Source organism: Hypoxylon fragiforme (assembly GCF_022984875.1).
Source record: "Hypoxylon fragiforme strain CBS 206.31 chromosome Unknown GGS25scaffold_10, whole genome shotgun sequence".
NCBI lineage: Eukaryota > Fungi > Ascomycota > Sordariomycetes > Xylariales > Hypoxylaceae > Hypoxylon > Hypoxylon fragiforme.
The window spans coordinates 26248-44553 of NW_026054765.1; the positions used below are offsets into that span (position 1 = coordinate 26248).

The following is an 18306-nucleotide window of genomic DNA, read 5'->3' on the forward strand; positions in this document are numbered from 1 at the left end:
ATGTTCTCTTAGCTTCTCCACCGCGCGGCGGGTGCCACAGTTTTGTGCCATGGACGTACTATTCAAGGTTATTACATAGGTACTAGGTACCCTAGGTAGTGGTGAGTTACCTAACCTAGTAGTGATACTTACTTCCACAGCACTCCTCAGCACTGAAGGCTTCTTCTTTAGTTTCTATTAACCTAAGTTGCAAGCTGGCTTGCATAACAATAGCACTCAAACTGAACCAACCCAACACATCCAACAACCTTGAACTTGAAATCTTATTGATGACCCTGTCTCTGTCTCTTTTCGAGCTTCATCACCACATATAACACATCCAATACATATTTTTATCTTCATTGTCACCAATGAGTACAACCACCCGCAACACCCGTCGCCGATCTCTCATGGTTTAACTTGATTCTCTCTTATCTCTATGGATGAATCAAGGCCATAAGCGCATTATACCAAGCGCAATTGTTAACTTAGCCCTCGTCTTACTTCTTACATAGTACCATTCGTATTCGTCACAACATATAATTCCAACTTCGAACTTGAATCCTCTAAAGATGGAGGCCGCCTCCGCTCGAGCTGCGGCTAGGGACCGCTGGAGCGAAATGGGTTTCCCACGACCCTCGCAACTTCAACGGTTCATAGCTACCGCCTGTAGTCCCGAAAATTACGAACCGAATCTTGCTTTAAATCTCGAGATATCCGATCTGATCAACAGTAAAAAAGGCACCGCACCTCGAGAAGCTGCCGTCGCTATCGCGAACTACATCAACTCTCGCAATCCCAACGTTAGCCTTTTAGCCTTGAATCTCCTCGACATCTGTGTCAAAAATTGCGGTTACCCTTTTCAACTTCAGATCAGCACTAAAGAATTCTTGAATGAACTTGTTAGGCGGTTCCCCGAAAGACCCCCGCTCCGCTATACCAAAGTCCAATCTAAGATCCTGGAGGCTATCGAAGAATGGAGAAGCACTATATGTGAGACGAGTCGGTACAAGGAAGACTTGGGTTTTATTCGAGACATGCACCGCTTGTTAAGCTACAAGGGCTACCATTTCCCCGAAGTTCGAAGAGATGATGCTGCTGTTTTAAACCCCAGCGATGTGAGTGATTTGCGACGCGCCCCCGATTATCAGTGGATGGACTCAACTAACCCATGTAGAACCTCAAATCTGCCGAGGAAATGGAGGAGGAGGAGCGAGAAGCGCAGTCCGCTAAGCTGCAAGAGCTAATCAGACGGGGCGCCCCCGAGGACCTACAAGAAGCCAACCGTCTTATGAAGATCATGGCTGGTTTCGACACAAGGTCCAAGACAGACTACCGAGCAAAGGCCGCCGAAGAGGTTGGCAAGATCCAGGCCAAAGCCCGGATATTGGAGGAAAGGTTGGAAGCTTTCAAGCCAGGCGACTCCATGAAGGATGGTGATGTTTTTGAGGAACTCGCTTCGGCCCTGCAAAGCGCGCAACCCAAGATCCAAAAGATGTGCGAAGAAGAGTCCGATGACCACGAAGCGGTTGCTAAGTTGTTCGAGATCAACGATAGTATACACCGGACCGTTGAACGATGGAAGCTTCTCAAGAAGGGGGACATTGAAGGCGCAGCCAAAATCGCCCAGGGCGCACCTATTCCGAGCTCATCTACAAAGGCGGGAAAGTCGGCATCGGCCGCAAACGAATTGTCGCTGATAGACTTTGATGGGGATGCTAGCGCGAACGGTTCCGGCGAGAATGCTGGTGGATCGAATTCACAAGCTGGTGGACTAGAGAATGACCTCCTAGGTCTGTCTCTTGGAGATAGTGGAAGTAGTAGTAACAGTTTTGGTCAAGGAGGTGGAATCTCTCTTGGTTTTGGGGCAAACCAAAGTGCGTCGATCACAGTTTTCATGAGAATATCACGCGTACTAACATTTATTTAGATGTCCCAGGACCTGCTTTACTCTCCTCTATAACCCAAAACAACAGCGCGAAAAGCCCCGTACCAAGCCCTACGCCTCCAGCGTTCTCTCCCTTCTCCGGGTTCATATCACCTCCTACAGGTTCTCAGTCCAGCACCCCTCAGCCATCTTTGGGTCAGCAATCTTCGTTCTCCAGGCCACCACCGCTAAATGCAGCCCTCGCCAACGATCCTTTTGCTGCTCTCGCCTCTCCTCAATTTTCATCTAAGCCATCTACGCCCAAGCCTGTAGCACCGGCAGCGACAAATGATGATGACGAATGGTCCTTTTCATCTGCATTACCAGCCGAGCCTTCATTGCCTAAGGAGCACAAAGCCACCATCAAAAGTAGTCCCTTGGTGATCGAACTTGGCGCTCGGAGATCACAGACACCTAGTGCTATACGTCTACTCTTCGTTTTCTCTAATGCGACCTCAGCGCCTATAAGCGATCTTCATTTTCAAATTGCCGTAACCAAGGTAAGCAACAACATAGCCAACCTATGTTTATGAACACTCCAAAATCCACTACCTCGAGCGATGTCAGACTAACCGAAGCACAGGGCTACGAACTCAGTCTAGAGCCGCAAACAGGCCGTTCCTTACAACCCATGCAGAGGTCAGGCGTTACACAGTCCGTCGAGGTATTCCACGCGGGTGATAAAGCCAAGAAAGTAGAAAGCATCAAGCTACGGTGGAGAGCCAGTTACTCGTTAGGTGGTGCGCCAAAGAGCGAGATGGGCGAGATACCCGAGTTTGGCATCGCGTGATTTTTTATTTCGCAAGACATCCATGCATGGCTTACGTGCCTTGGGCTGGAGGGCTAGGGATCGGGCTGGACGCGCAGAGAGTGAGTGAGGGATGTATGTATTGTGGCGTAGTACTATGAGCCTACCTACACGGGTAGATTCGAAGAAAGAGGAGAATTGAAGATGAGGTCGAGGAGATGATTGAAGAAGGACGAGGAAAGGAAGATGAGAAGGAGATGAGTAGACGAGAAAAGGAGAGAAATGAATGCAGATTCCCCCTTTAACCACTTGCCCCTGCTCGGGTTATCTTGTTGCGTCTTGTGTCTTAAATTGACTTGATAGGAAGAGTGACATGTTACTAAGTTAGGTTCCTTCATATCTGCCTGGGTAGGTATTCATTACCTGGGGAGATAGGGTCGATATACTATAAACTGCATAGTATGTAGTTATATTGGGCATGCTACATATGTGCCTAGATACCCAGTACACACACGATGCGCCATCGACCTAGGTAGATAGGTAGGTATAAATACAACCTGAAAACCAATACTCACCATGCCAGAAGTCTAGCATAACTGGCATACCTACCATGCTCGTATAGGTACCTATATGAACGTAGGAAATCGTAAACCCCCTTACCAACTTGTTAGTCCGTGTAGGTTTACCTGTGCCTACCCCTTTTCCGCCTGATAACTAATGCTACCCCAACACCTCCCAAATGCAAGCGGAGAATCTAGTATGTAGGTACCTAAGTATCTTATGCAGAGCACCTTCGTCAACGTCGTCGTCGTCGTTTTTCATTGGTTCTTTCTTTTCTCATCTTCGTTTTCCTTCGTTCTTGTTGTTTTTTATACACCACACCCAGGTAATATACATAGTACAAGAAAAGCATCGGGTGGGTAGGTAAGTCCCTAAGTAAATAGGTACTCCTTTCCCTCCACTTCTACCTCCACTCTCCCAAACACCGTCCGGGATTCGGGATTCAAGATGGTCTATATATCTAGCCGTAATGGTTCTAATGCTCCCCTATTCATGTGGATAGGTAGGTATATAGGTAGGTACGTAAGTAAGTACCTACCTAGGTAGAAAGGTCTGAATCAGTGGATCGTCGTGATGGGTTAAAACTACAAAGTCCTCTCCGTCCGAACCTCTTCGCAAGCTTTAATCTGGTCGCCGACCTCGAAGTCTTGGAATGACTCGAATCCGATACCACACTCGGTGTCCTTGTTCACCTTTGTGACATCTTTCTTGAGATGCTTCATCGTCTCGAGTTTGCCTATGTGCAATGCTTGTTAGTAAGGGTACCCCTTAGGGCTTGCAAAGTATGGTTATATGAACAAGCGCGATAGTATAGGGAGGGGAAACAAAAGAGTAAAAGGGAAAGAAAAGGAGGAGATATAACATACCTTCATAAAGCATCTCGCCATGTCTGAAAACCCGGTAAAGGTCGCCCTTGCTCAGAAGCCCGTTCCTGACCCTACACCCTGCCACATTCTTATATTTCCGCCCCTTATAATTGATGGGGAATATTTGCAATACCTCCGCCTCACCTAGAACCTTGAAACTGACGGTGGCCGATAGGTACTTGCTCAGCTCGGCCTTGACCTCATCTACCAAATGGTAAATAACGTTATGGTCTATAATCCTCACGTTTTTCTCTTCTGCCTGGAGCTTGACGTACCCAGGCGTTGTGGTCGCAAAGTTGATAATAATCGAACCTGTTGTAGCAGCATGATCGACGTCGGACTCGGTAATGGGCCCTGTGGCCGAGCGCAGAATGCGCGGAAGGACTTCGTTATTGCCTATCTCAGAGATCGATGCACACACGGCCTCTACGGATCCGTGCAGGTCACCCTTAACAACGAAATTAATCATCTTCGTGCCGTTCTCTTCTTCAGGCAATGGCTCGGCCTCTGCAGCAGCATCTGCTTTGTTGGATGACTTGGAAGATGCTTTGGCGGCTGCCTTCTCTATGTCACGCTTCTCTTGCCGGATCCTGCGGGACTCGGAGATGACTTCTTGAGCTGCAGCATCTTGCTCGCGTTCGCGAAGACCTTCACGGTACGATACCGCATCCTTGGCGCGACCCTCGTCGGCGGCTTGAATAATCTGGTCACCAGCAGCAGGAAGCTCTTTCCACCCTAAGATTTCGACGGGCGTTCCTGGAAGTGCCTCGTCAATCTCGTCGCCGGCTTCATTACGCAGATTTCGAATCTTTGCCCATGTGAGATTCGCTGCGATAATGTCACCAGGTCGCAAGGTACCTCTCTTCACAAGAACAGTAGCAACCTTGCCAATCTGCTTAAGACTACTCTCCAAGACCCAGCCCTCTGCAGGGCCATCAAGCTCGGCTCGATGATCTAACATCTCAGAGAGGGCAAGAATATTTTCTTCCAAGTCATCCATGCCCTGGCCAGTCTTTCCGCTCACGCAGACGACCTGGACGTCTCCACCAAAGTCCTCAATATCGACTTTTTGAGTTGCAAGATCGTGCTTGACTTGGTCTATATGAGTGCTGTCCTTGTCGATCTTGGTAATAGCCACAATCATAGGCACCTTCGCAGTGCGTGCATGATTAATAGCTTCAATTGTCTGTGGCATCACGCTATCGTCCGCGGCTACGACTAAAACGACGATATCCGTCACGTGTGCGCCTCGCTGTCTCATGGCGAGGAAGGCGGCGTGTCCAGGAGTATCTAGGAAGGTGATGGGTTTGCCAGAAGACATCTTCACAGAAAAGGCACCGATGCGCTGAGTGATACCACCATGTTCTCCGGCCGCAATAGAAGACTTGCGCAAATAATCTAATAGGGTTGTCTTGCCGTGATCGACGTGGCCCATGATAGTCACGACGGGTGGCCGTAGGGGAAGTATAGATGGATCTTCAGGAGGCGGGCGAGGTTTAAGATCACGGTTTTCGACCTCTACCGTAGGCTCGAAGCCGTATTCCTGTGCGACCAGTGCTGCCGTTTCTCCTGCCATGAGACTATCCAACGTCACGCCTTCGAAGCCTAATTCGCCAAGCTGGGACAAGAATCGGTTTGGCTCCACCTTCAATGCTTGAGCCAAAGCGGTGATGCTAATTAGTTCTGGCAGCCGGATCGGAATGGATCCGGCCATCTCAGCTTCGCGTTGCGCCTTGCGCCGGGCTTTTTCCTGGCGCTTTTCTTGGTAATAATCATAGTCAAAACCTCCTTCATCATCTTCGTCTCTTCCATGCCTAGAGTTGCGACCTGACCGCTTATTACGGCTTGTACCTCCTCGAGCCTGAGCCCGAGCCTGCGCCTCTGCCTCTGCTATCTCAAGACGGTCCTCTCGCGTAACACGGCTGCGTATACGATCCCGACTCGTGTATTCTAGTTGATCTTGGCTCTTGGTGTCAACTAGCTGCTCTGGTTTTGGTGGTGCCACTGCTTCGGGTATTTCTTCGACGACAGGTGGTTTTGGCGGGAGAGATTTCTGATATTTGGGATCATCAAATTCTGTTCCCCAATCACTAGAAGTCGTGCCTGTGGATTGACTTTTATCTCGAATCTTGTCCTCCATGGCAGACCAAGAAGTAGTAGACCAAGCTTGGTCTCGTCCCTGTTCGATTGGTACTCTAGGTCTCACGCGTTCGGGTCGTTTGGCGGCAGCCCAAAACTCATCGCTGTTAGACTTATTGGGGGTTTGTTTCCTCGCCAACAAACCCCAAGCTGGGCCACCCTGGGTGGGTTGAGATGAAGGGGAGGTATTATCCGAAACAGCGCGGGGTTTGAATCTTTGGTCATTCTCTCTGCCGCTCATGGACCCCGAGTTCCAAGGAGTGATTGTTGCAGATGGAGAGTCATTCTTAGGCGACGGGTAAAATTCGTTGTCCATTAGGCGTGGTGGAGTTCTTGTTCGCTGGCCAAGGAAATCTTTCGTAGGACTATAGGGATCGTCCAACTTATTCGAAGCGTTTGGCTTTGCGGCCATGCTACCCCATTGGTTTGATAATGGGGGGACTGGCTGCTGCGCCGGCTTCGGTTTCGTTGCCATACCACCCCAGTCATCCAAAGGTGATGCAGCGGGTTTCTCTCCCAGGATTGGTTTTGCTGCCATGCTGCCCCAAGAATCTAAAGGCGAAGTAGTAGTCTGCTCGCTTATGTTTGGCTTCGCCGCCATAGTACCCCAGTTATCCAAGGATGAAGTAGCAGGCTTCTTTGTGAGGGTGGGTTTCGCTGCTATGCTGGCCCATTCATCTAATGAAGCAATATCCTCTGTTAAGCTTGGCTTTGCTGCCATACTGCCCCAGCTGTCCAAAGATGAAGCAGCAGACTTCTTGCCAGGGGATGGTTTCGTTGCCATCCTACTACCTAGGATAGGAGAGGAAGTAGTAGCTTGCTCGCTTGCGTTTGCGTTCGTGGCAGTTCCCAAGATAGTATTCTCACTTGTGTTTGCGACAGTTTCCGAGGTAGGTTTCGAGGTAGGTTCTGAGGTAGGTTCTGAGGTAGGTTCTGAGGTAAGTTCTGAGGTAAGTTCTGATGTAGGTTCATTGCCTAGACTTGGTTTCGCTGTCATGCTATCGTCTAGATCAGGAGACGAAGTAGTAGCCTGCTCGCTTGCGTTTGCGTCTGCGGCAGCACCCAGGGGTTGTTCCTCGCTTGTGCTTGCGACAGTTTTCGAGGTAGGTTCGCCGCCTAGACTTGGTTCCGGACTTGGTTTCGCTGCCATACTATCATCTAGGTCAAGAGACAACGTAGTAGTCTGCTCGCTTACGCTTGCGTCTGCGGCATTCTTTGACAGCACGTCCCTCGATAATGGAATAGACCGGCTGTTTCTCATGAAAAAATTGGGTGGCCCACTTTCCCCTCCCTTGTTGATTGAGTTGTTTTTGAGTAGATCCGGAGATGGACTATGTTTTCGGATTTTCCATTCAGGGGTTGGCCCGCCTTGTCTGTTACTATTGGGATTATAGAACGGCCGATCAGAGCCTGGCCTTTCAAACGGGCGTGTGGGACCGTTGTTTTTATCAGGGGCATGTATCGTTTCGAGCCTAGAAGGCGGAGATGCTGTTGCAAATCTGTTAGACGGGCTCCTAATCCTATTCTTGCCCAGGTCGGCGGCACCATTAATCATCGTGCCGTCCCTGCGCAAGTTCCCCTCGATCTCCTTTTGCTTTTCCAAATTCCACGTAAATCGGGCCACGATGCCATTGCTACCAGGTGTAGGTTTCGGTGGTGGTGGCTTGGGGGCCTGCTGGGCCTGCTGTTTCGCGAGAAGTTCCCGACGTGCCTTGGCCTCGTGCTCGCTCAGGAAATCGTCCTGGTTCGACTCTGCGGGGGGTTTAGAAAAGCTCCCCCAGCCGCCGCCGCCGCCCCACCCATCGTCTCTAAGGGCCCTCGTCCTCGAGAATTGTCGCTTGCTCCGTACTGTTATAAGCCGCGACGGCAGGCGAAGTTGGCAAAATGCGCATATTGAAAAAGATTCCCGCTATATATAGAACAAAACTGTTAGTTATAAGCGCAAGACTGATGCATAGGTAATTATATATAATATGAGGAAATTCACCTTTGATATACTTGGTCTCGCTCTAAGCATAATGAAAAGGGTCGCTTCGAATCGCTATCGCTATGCGACATTTAAAGAACGAGAAATGCCGAAATGATCGTGGGAAAATTAGTAATTATTTATCGAAAAAAAAAAAAAAAAGTTGCCGAAGTTCTATAATTCCGTATCGCGGCGCCACAGGTGAAATCGATAACCTAACGACTCCAAGTTGAATTCCATGTGGATCCTGGACATCTGGAGTTCGGGTCTAAAGTTATAGTGGGGCCACGGGTACACCGTACTCCAATTTTCCAATGGATGTCATCTGGCATCATCTCAGCAGGGGTAGCTTCAGCCACATCGCTTTTCACCCCGAAATTTTTACTATTGAACTTCAATCTTCATCCCCCTTTTTTGCATAGTATCCTTAGCTACCTAAGGTAGTATTTACATTATTTCCCGCTTTCCCAAAACTACATATATACCTACACACATCACCATCATCATGGCCCGTCACAGAGTTACAGGGAAATCCGGTCCCGCCAAGAAGGCCAAAGACGGTAGTCCGCCGGTTCCGTTCAAACGGCCGCCCGAGGTTCTGCAACCACTGGTCGAGACACTGGACGAGAAGCACGTGTACATCACGCACATCGACAGCCACCCGCGTGGCTTCAAGAGCAAGATATTTGCCGTGCCAGTGCTCATGAACCTTGGCATTGTCGCCTTGTTCGTCTACCGCATCTATCGCATCTTCCCGTACTATTTACTCATCTTCGCCTCTGTGCTCGGCTACCCCAACGAGACCACCATGGTCGTTGATGAAATGGAATGGTCCGAGATTGTCCCAGAGGTCGCCACGCGCGCTTTCTCTTTCATGCTGGACTTCGTGCTGGTAGCCTTCGTTTGGCCTTGGCCGCTTGAGTTTGTTTTGGGTCATGGATACGGCAACCCCGTCTCCTGGCGCCTCAACGTTGGTTTTCGCGATCGTGAGATCGTAGTAAGGCGCAGCAGAAAATGGGATGAAAAGAAGGGCGATGTGGTAAATGACGCGAGTGCCAAGACCATGTTTTTGTCGCGCATCGGCACCGCAACAGCACCGATGCAGATTAACGAGAAGACGGGCTACATGCTTATGAATGCGGACTGGGATTTGGACTGGGCAGCTATGGTTGATGCTACTACGATGATAGACAAGAAAATGGCGGCGATCGAGGCTTTCAAGACAGTGGTCCTACTATTCCACGAAGAGTTTGGGTGGCTCTGCGTGGACATGAAGGTTGATAATAACATTGAAGAAGATGACAAGAGACGGCACGTGTTCGCTTTTAGAGATGCCCTGGCTGCTGTAGGCAAGGAGGACCTGTTCTATCGCTGGATCGAGATCGTCCAATTCGAATCATCACAGCCAGGGGGATTCACCTCCGAGAAACAGGAGAAAGTTGCGGACCAAATCAGGGAAATGTTTAGCAAACAAGGCATCAACTTTGATGACCTTTGGAAGGAGAGCACCGGGCAGGGTGCATAAATGTATCGTATCATAAGGGTAATGTGATAGAATAATTCGGATTAGACATGCGGATTTATACGTACTGTGATCTTACTGTAAATGTAACAAAGTTTGTTGGGTATTAGCAGCGTGAGGAGTGTGATGAGTGTGATTTCTAGATGGTAGCAACGCGTAATGGTAAATATCATCTAGAGGTAAGCATCATCCTGAACATACCAAGCACATAAGGGTTTAATTGACATATTCAATACCTAGAATCAGGAATCAGGACCATACGTGACATATAATTGAGAATGTAGGTTCTGGAAGATAGTGCAAATTTTATTGATGGATGCCCTTCGGCGGATAGAGGTTGCAATAACTCGAGTTCTAAGCTGACGGCAGGTATATTTATCGGGGCTGATGGGGTACTAGCAAGTTCATTTAGCTCGACCTCCCTTCTTAGCAGGCTTACCCAAAGCAGCCTCGCGCTTCTTTGCCTCTTTTGCCTCGATCTCGGTTCTACGAGCCTTCTCATGAGCTTCCCTCTCTTCCTTCTCGGCCTAAGATAAAAGTGTCAGTTGAATGTCGCATAGAAGACTGTACAAAATAGTTATAGAATTACGAACCTGCTTTCTGGCGGATTCGGCATCTCGCTTCTCACGAATAAGTCTCAAACGGGCAAGATCAGCTTTGGCCTCGTCCGTTTTGCCGGCTTCGTGCAGCTTGCGGTATCTCTCCTTGGCTTGCAGAGCTTCCAAAGATTCGCGCTCCTTTCGGCTCATTTGGCTCACTGCCACATTCTTCACGCCCTCGGTGACTTCTTCCACATCAGCCGCTGGGGCCTTGGTCTGATTCCGTGCCGCTTTGGAGTGGTTCGGATTGGCAGGCATATCATCATCCTCGTCCTCTTCGGAATCGGTGGGCATGTCACCGACTTGGATGGGGTTGTTCTTTCTGGCAATGGCTGCTTCTTTCTGGGCCTTCTTGGCCTGTTTGCGCTCTTCTCTGGTCAATTCGGCTTTCTGCTGGGAAGAGCCGCCAACATCTGACTCCTCTGATGATGATTCTTCCTCGGAATCTTCATCTTCCTCGTCCTCATCATCTTTCTTGGCATCTTTGCTCCACATGCTAATCTCGTTGCCATCGGCGTCGAGAGGTCGCAGATCACGAGAGAAGTGTTTTCCTCCTGCAGAGTAATATTATTAGTGATTGGAACTTGGTTAGATTGAAAGTAAAAAAAAGATGCATTGAAAAACGTACCTCCTCGAGTGAACTTTCTGAATTTGCCTCCACGGCCACGAGAGTTGGCACCTGGTGCTCCGCGACCACTCATGTTGACGGTGTTGAATAGGTAGCGAGGCTGGCGAAGTGATGATCGAATGTCGAATGACGATGGCGGGGTTACTAAGTAGCTTGACAACGAAAATTGTTAATAAATAAAATACTATTACGTCACAAAGGAGAAGACTTTTTTTACCTTGTGGAATTCAATGTTACGAATCCAAGTCTGTCAAATCCCAAGAAAAGTAAAGAAAACTTTCAATCAAAGCTTGTTGAAGTTAAAGCCAGCAAGCCTTCCAACATTTGAAGTTTATAAGTTTTAATAGATGAGTAAAGGTTAAGTACTACCTTCTAAGTAAGGTTGAAAGAGGGGCGAGAAAATCCAATGATTTGGGTTGGTCAAAAGTACATACATCAACTTGAAAAGCGGCATGAAGAGTCAGAGCATTGAGATCCCTACATGTAACAAGAAGGCCTGGATGGCGGGGTATTCTTACATACAGTCAGCTATGCGTTACCCGTTGATTTACCATATAGATGATTGGCTGAACCCTATCTTTGCCCTTACCTCTTTTAAGCTAGACTTATGGAATAAGGTTACGCCGCTCCCCCACCCTGCAAATTCACTTAACTAAATTTTTCAATTTTCTTCTTCTTAATTCCTTTTCTCTTCCTTTCTTCTTCACATAAAACTATAATCCTTCATATTCACTCTGGCTTTCGCCGCTTCAATGGCAGGTCTTGGAGGGGAAATTGGAGGAAAGATGAAAGGAATTCTTCTCGATCACTTACCCTCTGACCCGTTGTAGCTCTTTGAGTTGCCGTTGGGTACCAGATAAATAATCGTATCGATACATGCCCAACTAGGATTGATGACTTTGGTTACGCATAACGGAGGCTCTAACTATCATCTCTTGTCTTCTAGTATGAGGGTGCTTTATTCATTCGAAATCACCGATCTGTCGCACAATCACCATGATGCGACCCAGCCCTGGAGAGGCACTATTAGTCATTCACGAATTTCTGATCTGAATCTTGGTACTGAGTGAATACAAGTTGAGCACCTTTAACGGCCAAGCCGCACTTACTAGTTTCGTTATTGAATGCGTGCTGTCGATATGAATATGAATGGACCATAAGGCATATACATGTTGCCACAACTCCCGCCCAGAAGTTAGGAGACATAACTACTTCGAGTTCTCTGTGACCCGGTAGTGTCTAGGTATTGAGCCAGCCAGCTTTGATAGTAGAAAGAGAGGCTTAACGAATTTCCCCGTAAATCTAAGGCACAGCAAAAATAATACACTCAAACATCTTGGTTACCTGCCCAGATATGTAGGTATTTCATCCAATTCTTTGAAAAGTCGGCCAAAGAGCTTTGCTGGTCCTTAAATGTATATTGGATAAGGTAATAGTAGATCTCCTTCCTACCCATAGCGGAGCTTGGGGACGTTGATAAAGTGAATGAGCACCCATATCGTAAGTGTATTTATATCGACGACAGCCCCTTAGAGGTAATTGATGATTGCCACTGAGCAATACCCCCAGCAACATGCTTCTGGGTCTTTACCACGGCTGGGTGATAACAACATGAGATAAGTCAACCTACCTACCTAGGTTAGGTAAGTAGACTTTCATACTCTTTGTTTAATAGGAAATATATCTGGATAGTAAATGAGTATCGCAAGTTCTGGAATGTCGGCTGACTACTGGTAGGTATCTCCCCTTTCTCATATTTCATCAGTCGACAGCGTCTATCTATTAAGTTGATAGCCTTGCCACTCTCCCACTATCTCAGCCGATTCAAAAAAAAAAACAAGCCAATTCATACTCGATATCTTCAAATATACATATCTTCAAATATGAAATGACCTATGAAGATCATATGGTATATGAATCTTCGGCGAATGGTCAGGCATAGCGAATAGGAATACAATATAGATTGTAGTCAATACCGTATAAGCCAATAAATATGCATCTAGTCAGCATATTGTAGAACCTTCTACAGTCAGCAACTTTTACTTCCTTTACTCGCTCTCTCATTCTCCCACTCTTCAAGTCTATTCATCGCCTTAACACTAAGCAATTCATCAAGGTTAGATATATTTCGCAATATCTCATTCTTATTGCGTGCTGTATCTGAGAAAAAGTAAACTTCTACTATAGACTTTGACAGTTTTTCAACTAATTTCCTACAACGATTTCTAGTTAAAACTGCCCCGCCATATTTCCAGCATCGTAGGCCAAGCAACGCTCATTACCTAAGTACCTACCCAATACCTCCTATACCTATCAACAAACTTTAAACAGAGTACAAGAACTATCAGATCCAAAAAAAGAAGAAGGAAAAAAGGGGGGAAAAGGGAAAAAAGGAAAGCCATGGCCTCCGATAACCTCCACCACATCAACTCCCTCTCGGATCTGCAATCCCTCTTCGCCTCTACCACCTACGTCGCCGTCGACTTCTACGCCGACTGGTGCGGCCCTTGCAAAGCCATCGCGCCGGGCTACGCCGCCCTCGCCAAGCAGCACGGCGCGCCCGGAATCCTCGCTTTCGCCAAGGTAAACGTTGACGTCGCCCAGGACGTCGCCCAGGCGTACGGCATCACCGCCATGCCCACCTTCTTGTTTTTCAAGGAGGGGAGGAAGGTCGCGGTTAATGGGGAGCAGGCGATTCGGGGCGCGGATGTGCGGGCGTTGACGGCGGCGGCGGAGAAGTTGGGGGGTTTGGCGAAGAAGAGGATGGAGGCTTCTTAGGGGGAGAAGAGGGAGAAATGGGAAAACTGTGAGAGGGGAGGTGATAGCATGAGATCATTATCTAGGTATTCGGCTCACCGGCGGCGCCTTGACTTTCGTTAAGAAGATACCTAGGCTGTCGTTTACTTTGAGATGGGCGTAGATATACTCTTTGGTCACAGCAGAGTCAGAGGAGAGGAGAGGAGCCTTGTGTATTCGATGTGACATGAAAAGCTACCTACCTAGGTGTGTCTATTCCACTTCCTAGAAATAAGCACAAGACGTAGATGGCTACCTAGCTATAATCGTTTAGGGCTTATTTCGTCATACAACGGCAAGAAATGAAAAGATTTACAGTATCCTAGTTTCAACTACCATGAAACTCGTGACTTTCACCATGTATGGATTCAATTCGCACGCCCCTTTTTTATTCTTCAACTCTCAGTGCTAATTTGCAACCTGCCCTTAGCCCCCCCCCCCTTTACAAGACTCGCAAAAGCCAAGGCCTATGTAAGCGTCGATTACCTAGTTGATATAGAAACCTAAAATGAAGTCCGAGATTTACGGTATGAGTAGGTGCCTAGGTTAGACACATCCATAATTTCTCAGCCCGTATCTATGGCCATACAAGTGCAACAGATCATACAAGAGCAGTTACCTTGACCTCAGTCACATTCAGTTTTACACATTGCCGAGTCATCACACTGGACCTGAAACTCAAGATTACCAATCCTATATTTTTAACAATGTTCCAAGGCAAGTAGGCCTAACGTAAGTGCAGCTATATACACACCTACCTACAGCCCTAAATAGGAACAGTGCTGTTCTGCGGTATGCAAGCGCCATAGAACGTCGATGTGAGGCTCTCCGTCGAGTTCTTGGCCGCCTTGCCCAACGCCGTGGTCCCGCACTTGAGACCCAGCACGAAGCTTCCCGCCATGACGTCGGCCATGTACGCGCCGGTGTGCGTGTGGTCCTTGGGGTAGTTCGCGTTGACCTTGGCGGGGCCGAGGTTCTTCATCGCTTGCACGGCGTACTGCTTGTGCGGGACGTGGTAGACGTCCGGGCTGGCGAGTTCGGCGGCCGCGTTCCTTTTGGGTAGGTGTTAGTATTATTCAGGAGCTAGAGCCCCCCCCCCCCCTTTTTCTTTTCTTCGGATTCGTTGACTAAGTAGACTAGACAGGCAACACTTACCAAGCATAGTAATCAAACCTCGCCACATCGTCCACACAAGTGCCGCTCTCGCAGATATTGTTCGGCGTAGGTGAGTTGAGGATAACCTTCGCGCCCTTCGACAAGAACAGCTTCGCCGCATTCTTGTAGTACGCCGGGTAGGTCAGCACCGTCTCCTTGACGCCGTTGTACGTCGTCTCGCAGGTCTCGTCGCCGCCGCCGCTGCAGTCCGTGCGCCCGTTGTCGTTGGCCAGGCTGCCGCCATCGTTGTGCCCGAACTCGACCACAACCCAGTCGCCCGGCTGCACCACGTTAGCCACATCCGTGAACCGGCCCTCGCGCGTGTAGGAGCGCGCGCTGCGCCCGCCGATCGCCGCGTTGTGCACCGTGAAGTCCGAGCCGAAGCTGTACTTGAGATACTCGCCCCAGCCTTCCGTGGGGATGCCCGAGCCGCCGCCGCCTTTGGCCATAGTGGAGTCGCCGCAGAGGTGGATTGTCGCGGGGGTGGCGGGCGCTGCGGCGGCGAGGAGAGCCAGTAGGAGGCGGTTTCCGTTGAGACCCATGATTTCGAGCACGTCTTGTCTGTTGGATAGGTGGGTGGGTAGATAGGTCTCAAGTTGTGGTAACGACGAAAAGGGGTTGCGTTGCGGCTCTGTGACGATCTTCGACGACGTGAGAAGAGATATATAGGTGTACCTCACATCATATCAGGATCTACGCGGCATGGCCAACTTTATATAAACTCATCTATGCCGCCCACCTGAGTGATATATAGCTATATACTAGGCATATATCCATGGATACTCCCATTACTATTGACGCGGTTAGGGACAGCGGGGGAATCTAGGCCACATTATTCACGTAACTAGGTAAGTGGCGACGTGAATAGAAGCCCGCCCCCCTAGTCGACGACGTTTCATCGCGCCGGATTGGAATGCTTATTTCTCTCGAGTTCATCCATCTCTTTCTTGGGTTTTTGCCAAACTACCTACTTGGCTTCTTTCCTTTTCTTCGTATTCCCATCTAACCTAGTGGCTTTTTAAAAGGGCGAATGGGTAGAACCTCCCACCGGGACATCCACTTCCGAATGTTTACAATGGTCAATTGGCTAAACAGCTTACATGATTTCTTCCCCGACGTTTTTTGGGGTAATTCCTTGCTTCTTATTTGGGAATATGTCTTGGCCAAGTTTCATAATTGGTGGCTTCCATGGTTCGTGAATTTGCCACCAATGACTTGAAAGTTGAATTTCGTAAAAGTGAGAGTCAGGTGTTCATGCGTTCAAGATGGTGCGAGGTATTGCGAGGTCGAAAACATTAGGTAATAGTACGTGATTATATCTGGTCTGGTCATCAGTTGTGCCAAGATCTAAAGACCTACCTACCTAGGCTAGGTAGGTATTCATACGACGGCCATGTGAATCTGCAATCCACTCCGCGTCTCCCACCTGATTGGGACGCCTGGCGCAACAAAGAAGATGAATCCTTCCTTGAGCTGGAACTCTTCTCCATCGGCATGCATGACCCCTTTCCCTGAAGTCACAATCATCACACCTGGCCCTTCGCTTGCACCTAGCTCCTCAATCTCGCTTACATCTAGATCCGTTTTGAGCATATCGAATTCGCTCATCGGTGGCCTGTACACCACTGTCTTTCCCTTCTTACTCTTCTCAAATTTTTGGCTAGGGAGGGATACGTCTTCCCTACTATGCGCTTTGAAAGTCAAGGTATCTGCAAACATGTCGGCGTTGTTGCGGTCGCCGGGCGGGCAGAAGCCGGTGTTGAGCACATTGTTGCTCCGCGCCATACACTCGACGATATCCCCAGATAAGTAGGCGTGAATTCCATCCGCAGGAATCCATACTGCGTCTCCAGGACCGAATACCAAAAAGTTCATACACAGCAGAGCCACCAGACTACCGGCATCCTCTGGGCCGTACTGGTCTTGCAGACGGGGGAGGAGGTCAAGTATATAGGCAGCATCGCCAAATTGCTCCTTGGGAATCTTGGACAGACCCGTTTGTACCTTTTTGACAGTCTCGAGGTCCGACTTGAGCAGGCTCCTGGTTATATTTCGCAGCATTTCGTCCGTCCATTTGTGTTGCTGCTCTGGGTTGAATTGCTGGAGTGGTTGTAGTTTGAATAGAGGAGCTATCTGGTCCAGTGGCTTGAACCCGGCAAAGACTTCAAACTTTGAAAGTGCCACTGCGATCTCAGGTTTGTGGTTTGAGTCTGTGAAGTTATCCGGGTCCTTCTCGTGCAGTTTGGTGGCGAGTTCCTTATTAGGGTGAAGCTGCAATGGAAGCGCCTTTGCGATAGATAGTATCTATGCACGGTGTCTTGTAAGTATTCATTTTGCTATCAATTTGCCGTCCTCCACCCTCTTCTTCCTAAGAGGATGAATCATACCTTGGGCAAATACGGCAGCTGGCTATCGAAATTCTCAATGACCTTCTTTCCAAGAAGCTGCTGTTTGTTTTGTTGCAGCACCTCGGCTAAGAGCTCCCCGGTATCCAATTTGCGTGCCGGGAAATCAGGATAGTCTCCAAACCACATCTCGGAATAAAACTCGTCTTCGTCGATGCGGAAATCTGTACCAGGCGTCTGGGCGCATAGCTGTGCTGCTAGAGACTGTTTCCCCTTCTTTCCCCAGGGGTAACTATTGCAAGTACCGCTCAATTGGAACACGAGCGGATGTGGCATGTTTACTATAGGGTGGCAGGTATCTTTTTTATTACAATTACTTGGTGAAGGAGTTGAGGACAGTATAAAATGGATGTGCGTGTAGATACGCTCAGGGGGGAGGTCAATAAATGAGGTCACGGTTGTTTTGAAGGTAAAAAAAGCTTACAATTGAGTTGAAAGTAATGAAAATTAGAAGTCGGCAGTTATGATGGAAGTATGTGTACATGTAACTACCTATTACCTATGAAACATCGAGTTTTCATGTATTCACTACATACCTAGTAGCTACATACATGTATGTAGTAGTACATGTATTTCTAACATTGTTTGCGCTGCAAGTACCGGGTACAGAGTATAAAATACTTTAGAGGTTGTCGTGATGTTTATCATGTCGTCATAGACCATATCTGTACGGAGTTTTCGAATTTCGTCATACAGCAATTAATATGTGGGGGGTGTACAATACTATGTACAATACAAATATACATAGCAGTATCTATACCTACAAGTAGTAAATTCAACATTGAAACCTCGACTTTATTTCAATTCTCAATTCAGAATTATACATAGGTAGAACGAATCTCGACAACTGTTACATTCAATGTTACATTCAAATAGTTGATATCTGCCCAGACATTTTCTCTTATGCCAAGACAACTTTATGAGATTCATTATCCATCTCGGCTATCTGGTACAGTAGCATCACATCGCCCGCGTCCCACAGTTTCCCATCTACTTGGATGTGGGATTTGTGGGA

The 18306-nt window shown here is 48.2% G+C and overlaps 7 protein-coding genes across 7 annotated transcripts; 3 read left to right on the forward strand and 4 right to left on the reverse strand.

The window, feature by feature from the left end:
* Positions 1-319: 319 nt before the first annotated feature.
* On the forward strand, positions 320-2759 carry GGS25DRAFT_69007 (VHS-domain-containing protein). The gene is made up of 4 exons (XM_049265963.1): positions 320-1097; positions 1157-1856; positions 1910-2406; positions 2490-2759. Exons 1-4 carry the CDS (start codon positions 552-554, stop codon positions 2694-2696), a joined length of 1950 nt encoding a protein of 649 aa, XP_049111936.1. The 5' UTR covers positions 320-551; the 3' UTR covers positions 2697-2759.
* Positions 2760-3799: 1040 nt separating this feature from the next.
* Positions 3800-5795, reverse strand: GGS25DRAFT_516000 (mitochondrial translation initiation factor 2; the record flags this gene model as incomplete). Its single annotated transcript, XM_049263146.1, has 2 exons — positions 3800-3951; positions 4082-5795. The coding sequence occupies 2 exons, from the start codon at positions 5793-5795 to the stop codon at positions 3800-3802; spliced, it is 1866 nt and encodes a 621-aa protein (XP_049111937.1).
* A 2687-nt stretch (positions 5796-8482) lies between these two features.
* GGS25DRAFT_508999 (uncharacterized protein) lies at positions 8483-9827 on the forward strand. Its single transcript, XM_049262517.1, has one exon. The coding sequence runs from the start codon at positions 8692-8694 to the stop codon at positions 9709-9711; it is 1020 nt and encodes a 339-aa protein (XP_049111938.1). The 5' UTR covers positions 8483-8691; the 3' UTR covers positions 9712-9827.
* Positions 9828-10112: 285 nt separating this feature from the next.
* On the reverse strand, positions 10113-11008 carry GGS25DRAFT_525896 (uncharacterized protein; the record flags this gene model as incomplete). Its single annotated transcript, XM_049264882.1, has 3 exons — positions 10113-10235; positions 10302-10861; positions 10936-11008. 3 exons carry the CDS (start codon positions 11006-11008, stop codon positions 10113-10115), a joined length of 756 nt encoding a protein of 251 aa, XP_049111939.1.
* Positions 11009-12956: 1948 nt separating this feature from the next.
* GGS25DRAFT_69216 (thioredoxin-like protein) lies at positions 12957-14319 on the forward strand. The gene is made up of 5 exons (XM_049265965.1): positions 12957-13105; positions 13165-13221; positions 13275-13778; positions 13828-14091; positions 14162-14319. Exon 3 carries the CDS (start codon positions 13336-13338, stop codon positions 13711-13713), a length of 378 nt encoding a protein of 125 aa, XP_049111940.1. The 5' UTR covers positions 12957-13105; positions 13165-13221; positions 13275-13335; the 3' UTR covers positions 13714-13778; positions 13828-14091; positions 14162-14319.
* GGS25DRAFT_69153 (carbohydrate esterase family 12 protein) lies at positions 14166-15645 on the reverse strand. The gene is made up of 2 exons (XM_049265964.1): positions 14887-15645; positions 14166-14783 (listed from the first exon to the last, which is right to left on the reverse strand). The coding sequence occupies exons 1-2, from the start codon at positions 15426-15428 to the stop codon at positions 14498-14500; spliced, it is 828 nt and encodes a 275-aa protein (XP_049111941.1). The 5' UTR covers positions 15429-15645; the 3' UTR covers positions 14166-14497.
* Positions 15646-16209: 564 nt separating this feature from the next.
* GGS25DRAFT_509012 (mannose-6-phosphate isomerase) lies at positions 16210-17867 on the reverse strand. The gene is made up of 2 exons (XM_049262518.1): positions 17274-17867; positions 16210-17190 (listed from the first exon to the last, which is right to left on the reverse strand). Exons 1-2 carry the CDS (start codon positions 17565-17567, stop codon positions 16267-16269), a joined length of 1218 nt encoding a protein of 405 aa, XP_049111942.1. The 5' UTR covers positions 17568-17867; the 3' UTR covers positions 16210-16266.
* Between the last annotated feature and the right edge of the window lie 439 nt (positions 17868-18306).

Bases quoted from the DNA above. Each gene is read 5' to 3' on its own strand.
- GGS25DRAFT_69007 (XM_049265963.1), top strand. From the start codon at position 552: ATGGAGGCCGCCTCCGCTCGAGCTGCGGCTAGGGACCGCTGGAGCGAA. The intron at 1,857-1,909 runs GTGCGTCGATCA...ACATTTATTTAG, and splicing joins TGGTTTTGGGGCAAACCAAA to ATGTCCCAGGACCTGCTTTA. The intron at 2,407-2,489 runs GTAAGCAACAAC...ACCGAAGCACAG, and splicing joins TTCAAATTGCCGTAACCAAG to GGCTACGAACTCAGTCTAGA.
- GGS25DRAFT_508999 (XM_049262517.1), top strand. From the start codon at position 8,692: ATGGCCCGTCACAGAGTTACAGGGAAATCCGGTCCCGCCAAGAAGGCC.
- GGS25DRAFT_69216 (XM_049265965.1), top strand. From the start codon at position 13,336: ATGGCCTCCGATAACCTCCACCACATCAACTCCCTCTCGGATCTGCAA.
- GGS25DRAFT_69153 (XM_049265964.1), bottom strand. From the start codon at position 15,428: ATGGGTCTCAACGGAAACCGCCTCCTACTGGCTCTCCTCGCCGCCGCA. The intron at 14,784-14,886 runs GTAAGTGTTGCC...CCTACCCAAAAG, and splicing joins AGGTTTGATTACTATGCTTG to GAACGCGGCCGCCGAACTCG.
- GGS25DRAFT_509012 (XM_049262518.1), bottom strand. From the start codon at position 17,567: ATGCCACATCCGCTCGTGTTCCAATTGAGCGGTACTTGCAATAGTTAC. The intron at 17,191-17,273 runs GTATGATTCATC...CACCGTGCATAG, and splicing joins AGCTGCCGTATTTGCCCAAG to ATACTATCTATCGCAAAGGC.